Here is an 11,471-nt window from a genome sequence, read left to right on the forward strand (position 1 = left end):
CCATCCTGGTGCTTGTAGTTTAGCTGTCTTTGGTACCCTGGAATGGAAGGTCAGTGAAACATCAGGAAAGATTAAGGTACCTGCTAAATCCAGAGAAATTGCTCAAATGCTTTGGTCTCTCTTGTGAGTTTTTCTAAATTTTTCTGGCATGCATTAGTAGGTTCTGAGTCCTGATGATTTTATTGGGAGTTGGAGAGTGGGTAGTGTCTATAAAATTGATCATTATAATATTCTTATCAGTGCAGTCACATACTGAGATAAGGTTGTGTAAAATAGTATTGGTAACAATTCAAGCTAGTTGGGAAAATCGATTGAAGCAACACTGTCTAGTTTGCACTAACTCACTCAATCACTTACCAGTGCTGAGATAGCTGAGAGCCTTGGACTTGATCTCTGGAGTTAGCTGCTGTGTTTCGTTTAGGTAATCCAGAACATATATGTTAGGAGCAAACAGAACCATATTCTGTTCCCCACAGCCGTAAGGCATGTGGAGGAGATTTTGTATGTTCCGTGTGGCAGAGCCCAACAGGTCTCCTGGAGAGTGGGAGAGATGGGAAGTCATGAAGGGTGGAGATTGTAGTCTACCAAAGTATTAAAAAGCAATGAATAATTAGCTGGTCTAAAATGTGAGGATTCTTTAAAGGAAAGGATACATTTTACAGACCAAAGTATGATTGGAATTAATAAACAAGTCTGAAGAAAGGAAGAATAATGGAATTATTTTTATTATTTTGAATACATATTTACAGAAAGGAAATGGAGTAGAGGCTGTTAACGTTCCATCCCTCAGGGGTGGGATGCTCACCCAAAACGGAGACAGTGGCACGGGCAGATTCCTCTACCACATTTGGTGGCAACTTCAGGGATATTTTTTCAGATATTTCATTACCTAGTGAAAGAAATAAGCCAGATGCAAACTCTCTCTGCAATGTCTCTTTTGGAAGAGCTCTACAACTCTGAAGTCAGATTATGTCTTACCCTTAATCCTGAAAATTTTGTTTCTTTCAATAGAATGATTTTTTAAAAATCCTAGAAGAAGGTCGTTACAATTTTGAGATGTTTAGAATTTCATCCCCATTCATGATTCTCCCCATATGGAGAGTAACATTTCAAAAGAAGACAAAAATTTGATATGTGATGTTGGGATTCTGTGGTTAAAATAATATAACTATCGGGGCTGGAGAGATGGCTCAGTGGTCTAAAGCACCTACTTGGAACAAGCTTGGCAAAGCACAGGGACCACGGTTCGATCCCCCAGCACCACATGCCAGCCAGCTGCGCCCCCTGGTGGGCTGAGCTGGCCACACACACACACACACACACACACACACACTAAATAAATAAATGTTTAAAAAAATAATATGACTATGACAATATGATCTATTTTGTTCCATTTCAATTTCTTTTTCTTTTTCTTTTCTTTTTTCTTTTTTTGCAGAACTGAGGATTGAACTCAGGCCTTTCCTCTTGCCAGGGAAACACTTATTTCACTGAGCTATCTCCCCGGCCCCTGCATTTTAATTTCTTTACCTCACAACTTTGTAAGAAAACAACAACAGCAGCAGCAGCAGCAGCAACAGCAACCTATTATATGTCCCTATAAAAAAAGGAAAAATTTCCCCCAAAGCCTTACATTCTATAATAATGTTATATTCTTTTGTCAGCCAGTTTCCACCAGCTATGAGGACATTATTTTATGGAAGACCTATAAAATGGAGGTGAAGAAGTGAAGATGAACAGTACTCGACTCACTGAAAATAAAAAAAATACTATTGATGGACATATACTTACTTCCATTTTAATCTTGGTGACATATATGAAGATAAAAATGAGAAAAATATGGGTTTTTTCAAATTGTATCAGTTTCTCATAAAGTCAATATTAAAGCTTTTGTAAAAAGATATCATAAGCAAATTAGAAAGAATAGTAATATACTACAGCAAGTAGCAGCAAAAGCAATCAGACAATAAAAAAGAATAAAAAGCATCCAACCAGAAAGGGTAAAGTAAAATCACCATATGCTGGTAAATACACAAAACACTGAAGGCTCCACTAAAAACTTGTTAGCACTATTAAGTACAGTAATGTTATGGTATACAACATCAACTCACAATCAGTAGTTTTAGCATAAACTAATAATGAACTGTCAAAGAAATCAGGGGAATAAGCCCATTTACAGTACCTTAGAAAAAATTAAATTTACCCAAGATCCAAATACTGAAAACTTTAAATCACTGGTGAAAGAAATTATAAAAGACACAAATAAATGGAAAAAATTCTATGTTCATGGGTTGTAAACATTAATATTGTTAAAGTGTTCATATTATCATATAACTCTAGATGCAATGCAAGATGTATTCTCAACTGAGTTGGGGCAACATGGCCATAATGATCAAAGGGTATAGTCTTGGAGCAACAGTTTTTTTTTTTTTAATTTTAAAAGACGTGTTGCACAACATGATGTGTCTAGTTAAAAAAATAAATTGCATGGACTGGATTTGGCTGCCCATGCCAGCTAATTAGAAGGCTGAAGCAGGAGTATCACAATCTCAAGGCCAGCCTGAACAATTTAGGAGAACTCTCTCACAAAATAAAATTTACAAAAAGGACTGGGGATGTAATTCAGTGGTAGAAAACTCGCCTAGTACGTAGAAGACCTGAGGTTTAATTCTCAGACCCGGTTGGAGGGGGGAATTAAACATTCTAAACTTACTAAAAAATGAATTTCAAATGTTATCATCACAAAAAAGCATAGACATTTGTGGTGATGTCATATTAGTATTGACAAATTAGATGTATTTTTTCTATGATGAACTTATAAATAATATCACTTTATATTCCATAACTTGAAAGTCATGAATCATCAAATCACAAATAACAAAACAACAAAATCCCCTAAGAATATGCATATCATTTTAAGTTCAGAAATGCTACATTTTGGTGTCTAACTATACTTGCATATGTATGCAAGGAGATTATTATTATTTAATATTTTATAAGCAAATAGGAAAAACTACTGTGGAAATGGCTAAAATCCAAGCAGAATGCCCTCATGTATAATTACGTAGATAATTAGACTTAGTTCATTTAAGTATAGAAATAAGCCTTCCCAACCAACAAATTATATTTTTAGAATACATTTGACACTTTAAATCTCAGCAATATGCAATATCATAGTGAACAAAATTAGGTAAACAGTGACAGGCAAAGGATCTACGTATTGTGTTGATTCAACATTGGTTTGGTGTGAGATCAGACTATATTGATAGATTTCTTAGTGCTTTAAATTTCTTGATATATTTGGTTTAGATTAGAAAATTCTCCATGAAGATAGTTATATCTTTTTAAAAAAATGTATTTGGTACAGGGTCTCACTACACAGCTTGGACTTGTAGTGATCTTCCTGTTTTCAGCCTCGTACCGGGGATCAAACCCCATTCCTTGTGCTCATCTAAGCAGGCACTTAGTCCACTGACCTATCTCGCCAGCCCAAGATACTTATAGCTTCTTCTGGCACCTCTTAAGTGACTGACAGAGCCTTAGGTGCAGGATTAGCATCAAAGAAATATGAATGTTATAATAAATAAAGGTCATGACAAATCTTTTTATGGGAGATTGGATAACATTCTCAAGCGCTGTTGACTATGCAAAATTCAGTGGTGGAACGGCCTGAATTCAGCTCTCCCTGTGTTGTGTAACTAGTTATTCAAGAACGTATATGCTTTGGGAATAATTATTTGATTTTACCTACTTTTCACTTATGCTTATAACATTCACTGGTCAGGTAGACATTTTGGTGTCTGCAGGCTGTGAGAAACAAAGATTAGGGATGTGCGGCAGAGGAATGTGCTCTGATCAAGGTACCTGGTCTCTCTCTCTCTCTCTCTCTCTCTCTCTCTCTCTCTCTCTGGTGGAACCAGGGATTGAACTCAGGCTTTTGCACTTGCCAGGGAAGCGCTTATTCCACTGAGCCATCTCCCCGGCCCCTCCCGGCCTCTTCAAGAACCATTTTCTCCACCTTTGTCACATGGGCTAATGAGGCTTCAGATCTTACAATGTAGAGAAAGTATAGAAATAATACAAAAAATTCTCTGGACTTAAAATGCTATTCAAATTTTAGTCAGTGTTATTTAGGTGTAATGATGACCCTTACCTGATGGACAAATCAGAGAGTTGATTGTTGCTTCTTTTTCTATTCCTTCAGGCTTTAAGCAAAGGGGAAGAAAAATTAGACCCAGAACAGACTGGCTGTGAGGATATATATACACTGATGAGGGCATCACAGATCTCTCAACAGTGAAGAAAAGAAAGCTGACTATATGAACAAATTCTATAAATGCAAGCACTCTAGGAAGGTAGGTTGATAATGAGTATGAGGGGAAAATAAAGAAAATAAATCCCGAGACAAAGAGACAGGGGTGGTGGTGGGATAAACAGGTACAGAGGGACATAGAAGAAAAATATTATGAAGCATCTATAGACTATTATTATCATAGTATCAATACATGTATTTCATCATAGATATACTATGGACTATTTTTTTTTTTTACTATGGACTACTTATTTAGCTCTTCTTACATAAAAGTTAATAAAAATGAAGATAAAGAAGGAAGAGGATCAATACATGGGAGAGGGATGGAAGAGAAGGAAAGTAGACAAAAAAGAATTAAGATTTATTATGTTCATGTATCATCTCCCCACAAGGAGTGTAGCCTTTATAGACTACAAATATGTACCAAAAAGCCAATTAAAATACAAAATAGAGTTCCAAGGTCAAAGAAATGTTGGTACCATAACTGCTTTCACTGGTGTGTTTTGGGATTCAGTGTGTTCTATCAGAGGGGCAGGATTACTTACTTCAACCAACAGGGGCTTGATAATTGTGTCTTTCTTTCCATCTGTAGGCACCACAGTCTTTTCCTCCCCACAGAGCTCAGAGGACTCCAGGGCCTCTGCACTCACAGTGAAATTCACATTGCCTGAAAAAAAGCACAGCATGGCTAGTTCCATCTTTCCCTTCCTCTATGCTTCCAAACTTACATGTACAAATGCTTAATGCTCTCTAAATTTTCGTTGCATAAAAACAAAAGAACGGGAATGGAAGCAGCAAAAATCTTGAGAATCCTCTTGGAGGTGGATCCTCCCAGGCGTGCTAGGGAGGAAGGAAAAAACCATCCTCCTACCTGGAGGTCTGAGCTTGAGGGAAGCAGCTTGGGCTCTGAGGACCACACTGAGGCACACACTTTCTCAGCAGAGAATGATAGACTCTAGCAGTCTGTTCCTCACCTAGTGACTTTGGGGTTACAGCCCAGGACACAGTTTGCCGCTCATTCCCACAGACACAATAAGACTCTTGTTCCTTAACCTCAGGCACAGCCAGGAATTTGGGAGAGGCTTTGAGCTGCACTTGGACCTGAAACCACATAAGAGACAAAGGGATCAGAAGTAGAAGGGACCAGGGGACAATGTGTTTGAAAAAAAAGCATACTGAGGAAATGGTTAGATTTTGGGGTACCTAGTAGCAATGATTATATAAATGAAAACCAAGCACCTTTAGAACATTATGGTGAAGTTGCGTTTAGGTCTTAGCACTTTGGGGGAAGCTTGCTCTTTGCTGTGGTGGAACGGAGGAGAGGGAAGGCAATGATGGTCCCTTGTCTGTGTGAACATTGCTTTGCAGGCCTATTGGATGGGCGTGACCATTCCCTCTGTTCTACCAGCACAGTATACAGTAGGTACAGATGTATGGCTTCAGCAAAAGTTAAGATGTTTGCAAGAAACTTTTCAAATGAGGCTGAGTGTAATGAATGAGCTGGGAAAAGTATGCAAATGTAGAAGTTGAATCTTGGATCATCTGGCCCAGAAGAAAGCTCTGGTATTTGCTGACTGTGTTGGAAGACTCTTTTTTGCAGTGCTGGAGAGTGAGTCCAGGGCCTTGTGCATGTTATACCAAGACTCTGGTTCTTGTCAGAACAAAGTACCTATTTTAAAAGGGTTTGATAAGGGCTAGAAATTTGCTTTTGCAATTTGGCATTTAGAGATGTTAGCAACTGTTATTTATGTGTATCAGTATTTCTCTCATAGCATTATTTCTCCATTGATCACATCATGCATACAAGTATTTGTCAGAATTCCCAAAAGTACAGTTGTTAATTTACTTGACTATCACTTTGTGTTCAGTTTAGGAAAGAGAAATCCTTACCCGGATGCAGTCAGGAAGGTAGTTCAACACAGTAGCCTTGAGTGTGAAGGCCTCTCCACGGACCACAGAGTAAGGCATCGTGAGCTCCACGAAAAAGGGCTGGAAGGCTCGGAGGGAGACGGTGGGGGAAAGACCAAGTCCAGAGTCTTCAGACAGGCAGAAGGCCCCAGCCTTCCACTCAGTGATGGTGTCCGGAACTGTGACTCCTACTTCAGCCACACCTGAGGAGCTAGGAAGGTGATCACATGAGGGACAGAAAGCAAACTTCGATAAATCCTTCCTAGGAAAGGAGTGCTTATAAGTGACTTTACATGATTCTACAGAAATACCAACAGTGAAGGGCATAATCAAGATTTGAAGGGTCGGCAAGATAGCTCAGTGGACTAACCACCTGCTTAGGCAAGTGCAGGGACTGGGATTCGATCACCAGCATCACATACCGCGCCGGCTACACCCCCAGGCATGCTGAGCTGGTGACCGAGTCCAGGCGTGGTGGCGCATGCCTATAATCCTAGCACTGGGAAGGCTGAAAACAGAAGGATCACTCTGAGTCTGAGCTGTATAGTGAGACCCTGTACCAAATACACTAAAAAAAACCAAAAAAAACCAAAAAAACCCCAACTTGATATAGCAAAATATAATGCCATTTATTTCAACTGTTTCCAATTCTATGTAAGAATCTCTTATGGATACATAATTGGAAAATAATAATGAATAAATGATATAATAAACAACAAAATATATAATTTGAGGATGTCCTTAAGTTTTCATCTATAAAATACTGCTCCAAAAAAATACTGCTCCACTGAGGGCAGGTGTATAATTTTTATTTCTACTACTATTGTGTATATTTGGCCTGACTGATTGTGTGCTTAGCCCAAGACATGACCAGTAAAGGATCTCACAGTTCTTAGTCTGTGTGATTCCTAGTCATATTTACTCTGTATCCCTATTTTCTGAAAATCCTTGAATTTTTGTAAAATTTCTTCGTTCTGATTCAATTAGATTGATGAAACTTCACAACAGTATTTATGTTAAACTTCTCCTGAAAACACATGTAAAAGAGGTGGTGGAATATTGAAAAATTAACTAATACTTCCCAGTTTCTCTCTGGAAAGGGTTGTCTATACATTTTCCCAGCTGTTGCGTGAGGTTTGGGCTTCTCAGTACCCTCTTTAGAAAGCAGAAGGGGCAGGTGAACATTAGTTTTACTAGCACCTGAGCGGGAGTAGGGATATTTCCTGAGCTTTCCATGTGGTTTGCTTCAGTGATAAAACTAAGTGTCCATCTTTTCCCCAGAAGGGATTTGCTAATGCATCAAGAACTCCAACTTCTGGAGCTTCTACACAAATTTAGCTACCTCTGAGAATGGATTGTACTTGTATTCTCAAGTCCTCTCTGATTACTGAGAACAAAGAGATGGTTTTAAGTTGATGCGTGAGCATTTTTTAATGGCTACCTCTTTGGACTCAGTGCAAAGACAACATGCAAGAATATCCAGTCCTTTGCTTCCGCCTGAAGAGGTTTGCCTATACACTTGATGTCCAAACTTCCCCAAGCCCGTGGATCAGATCTTTAGCTATCTTGCAGCTAGGAGCTGAAGGACAATTGCATAATCTCTGTGCACTGAAATGGCTGCATGGATCCTCTGCTTACTGGGTTCAGAGATAAAGCTAAGTGTCCAGCCAATTTGGCTCTCTCTGGGAATGCAAAGGAAGAGGTATTTATTTGGACCCTGAGAAAAATAAACAACAAAGTGGAGAGTTGAAATTATGTGCAATGTAAACAAGAGAGGAAGCGTTTATTGCAGATTCTTTCCCCAGCTTTGGACAGGGGAATGGAAGGTATGCTGTAGTTTGCAGCTTCTACTTGAGGAGGGAAGGAATTAGATAGCTCACCTAATAACCAATTTTCCAGTGAAATTTCAAGGCATTAGTGTTCCTTTTTCTCATCTCAAGGCAAGGCAGGTCTTGGTATACACTAACCTCCTTGGGACTCCTCAGAACAAAGGTAGTGGTTTGATAAACAAAGATTTGAGAGACACCTAGAATCTATGATACGACTGCTTGGTAAAATGCATGTGGTACATGAGACTGGTCTCACAAATCTGGGAGGAGTGGTTACCTTATGTACAGGAAATAGCATAGAGAATCAAAGAAAAAAGAAAAATAATAGGAAAGGTGTTTAAAACAAAGGATAAAACAAATTTCCAGAAACCCATTGTAATGAAATGAAGATTTAGTCAGTTGAGAATTTTAAAGTAGAATCATAAAGATGCTCATGGAGGTCAGAAGATAAATACATGGGCAAGGTAAAAATTCCAGCAAAAAGGGAAAATATAAACATTATCAAGTAGAACTTATACATTGAAGAAGGTAAGTGGATTGAAAAGTTTATTGGAGGGGTTCAGTAGCAGAGGCGATCCAATTAGTGAAAGGATCAACAAATTTGAAAATAGGTCGTGTGAAATCATTTAATTTGAACAGAAAAAAAAGAGTGAAGGTAGCTTAAGAGATTTATGGGGCACCATCAAGAATGTGGCTATGTCTATTATCAAAATCTCAATAAGAAAAATAAGAGACAGACAATTTATATAAAGAGATCATGGCTAAAGTTGAGGAATGAAATATACATCTTGATATAAAAAGCCTAAAGAAGCTTAATAAAATGAATTCAAGGAAACACATTCATACATCTTATAATATGATAGACAAAAGCATAAAAAGAGAAGTTTGAAAGCAGTAAATAAAGTCATTCATTCCTAACAAGGGAAACTATAAGACTATAAAGAAATTTTTCAGCAGAAACTTTACAAAGTAGAACGGAGTATGATGATACATTCAAAGTGCTAAACAAAATGAAAAGCATCCTATGGGTAGAAAGAATATTTGTGAATCCTATATTTGATAAGAGATTGATATACAGAAAATATACAAAGAACTCAACCTAATAGCAAAAACAAACAAAATCAAAATCTGAATAGAAAGGGGTCAGGGGAGTTGAGAGCCATTTTTCCAAAGGAGACCTGAGAATAGCCAACCAGCATGTGAAAATGTGATCATCAACAGCACTAATCATCTGGGCAAAACCATAAGAAGCTGTCATATTACATCTATTAGAATGAGTACTTTGAAAAAAGAAAAGAGATTTAAAAATGTGGGTAAGGCTATGAAGAAGGAAACCTCTGCCTACAGCTGGAGGGAATATAAGTTAGTACAGACTTATGGGAAATTATGGGGATAAATAACAACAAGCCCCTCTTCTGGGTGTGTACCCTAAAGAATTTACCCCATCTCCTCATAGAGTACAGCTGCTTACACACAAAGAAATATACTGTGTGGTCTTACATGAATATGGGATCTAAGGAGGTGGACTAGATAAAAACAGAGTGACACAGTATAGTGGTGAGGGGTGATGAAGAGAAGCAGGAGAAAGGGTACTGAGTGGTCATTACATAGGATGAATGAGTCTAGAGATCTGATGAACAGAATGAGGATTACACTTAAAAGCATTGTGTCCTGAATATTTGCTAAGAGAATGGATTTTAGGTCATTTTAACACATGGTATAACCACAGTAGATGATGGATATGTTAATTTGCTTCACTGTTGAAATGATGTCATTTTCTTGTTATATAGGTCTTGCTTTATCTTGGTCTTAACCATCCAGCAGAAAAGTATAAAAACAAAGCATAAAAAGTAAAGCCATATTAATATGCTGAGCTGTAAAAAGTTCAAGTCAACAACTTCTGACATTGCCAGTCTTACGGAAAACCCACTACTATTATGGACTACCGAACTATTTTGGAATATTTTGCTGAATTCACACACCTATAATATTTAAATGACAAAACTAAACAAAAAAAAGGGGATACAAATGAACGACCATTTTGCTGTATATTCAAAATAGTTAGGATAGATATACAGCTACATTCTCTTAATTCAATGAACAGAAAGATTTGTCCTAATAGTGTTTGTAAACAGGATATCATGTCTGCGTCTTGTACAATGAATAACCACTAAGACAACAATATGCAATGTGTTAATTATTGAAACTGTCCTACTAATAGGATTTGAAACTGTCTCATTGCTATTTGTTTCTCAATAAAACTATGGAAAAAAAAGAAATGATGTCATTATGTATATATGTATGCATATATATGTACATCTCAAATATATAAAATCAAAGAAAAATTATCTAAGAATTGAAACTGTGAGGGTGTCTATCTTATTGAATCTAATATATAAAGGAAGTCACTTACTCTGCCACCACCAAGTTCCAAATCCAAGTCTCAGGAAAGTACCTTCGTACAATCTCTTGTGCAGGAAGAGGAAGAGCCGTAGGAGAATGTGCACCAACCATGCCCATTGCGACGGGTTCAGCCATTCCGTATCGAAACGGAGATGCTTCTTTCGTAGAAGAGACAATAAAACAGTAAGAATAGTTGGTACGAAGGCGATGCTGAGGAGGGATTTCAACAGGTGCTACTAGAGAAATGGGTAGAGTGGTGAAATGGGGAGCAGAAGGCGGCCCTTGGTACCAAGTCACAGCTTCCAGGAGGAGATGACGACGTCGCTGAATTGGGAAGTATGAGAACAAGCTGGGTGTGCGGTGGGGGGCGGGGCCCAGGGCGAGACACGGGGGCTGCGCAAGAGCGCGGGGGCTGCCCGCAGCACTCCGTGGGGCCCGGCGAGCCTCTCCCTGCACTAAGTGGAGAGAGGACTGTGGGGCAGGGTTCGAATTGCTGGAGGTGGGTTCCTTCACGGAAACAAACATTGTAATAGAGCAGTGAAGGTCGTGAATTTGCAAAACAGCTTAGGAGCCTGCAAAGATCAAGGGCAGGAAAGACCCCTTGTTCCACAGTGTGTCAGAAAACCTTCGTTAACTTCTCTCCTCCTGGTGAACATTCATTGGGCAGTTTTCAAAGGAAAATGTCTATCAGTGTAATAAAATATACAGTGAATTATAAGTTAAAACGTTTGTAACAGCAAGAGATACGGTACTGTTCATCTGCATCAGAATGAACCACCCTTCCTTCCAACACGTCTCCCACCACTCTTGCGACTTTCTGAAGCAGCCCTGGAGTCCTTCATGAGTGTGTTCAGGTGGGTTCTTAAGGCTACCTCAGGGTCCTGGATTGGTTTCAAACATTTGCCTTTCATGGGAGAGAGCCACAAGCAGCGTGGTATTACATATCGCGAGCGAGGCGGATGGAGACACAGTGTGACGTTTCTGCAAACCTACCTTTCCACTAGGTGGCAATCAGCAGT

At 38.7% G+C, this 11,471-nt stretch overlaps 1 protein-coding gene across 1 annotated transcript in view; it reads right to left on the minus strand.

The window, feature by feature from the left end:
• The window catches only part of A2m (alpha-2-macroglobulin), a 49,385-nt gene that overhangs the window by 12,338 nt on the left and 25,576 nt on the right, over positions 1–11,471 (minus strand). The window contains exons 18-25 of the mRNA XM_023707415.1: positions 10,463–10,607; positions 6,203–6,431; positions 5,287–5,413; positions 4,858–4,979; positions 4,154–4,205; positions 806–889; positions 358–534; positions 3–37 (exon numbers count right to left, since the gene is read on the minus strand). Of these exons, the coding sequence (XP_023563183.1) occupies positions 3–37; positions 358–534; positions 806–889; positions 4,154–4,205; positions 4,858–4,979; positions 5,287–5,413; positions 6,203–6,431; positions 10,463–10,607 (971 nt within the window). The remainder of the gene's footprint in view (positions 1–2; positions 38–357; positions 535–805; positions 890–4,153; positions 4,206–4,857; positions 4,980–5,286; positions 5,414–6,202; positions 6,432–10,462; positions 10,608–11,471) is intronic.

This window comes from Octodon degus, unplaced genomic scaffold (genome assembly GCF_000260255.1).
Source record: "Octodon degus isolate 3935 unplaced genomic scaffold, OctDeg1.0 scaffold00288, whole genome shotgun sequence".
NCBI classification, from domain to species: Eukaryota; Metazoa; Chordata; class Mammalia; order Rodentia; family Octodontidae; genus Octodon; species Octodon degus.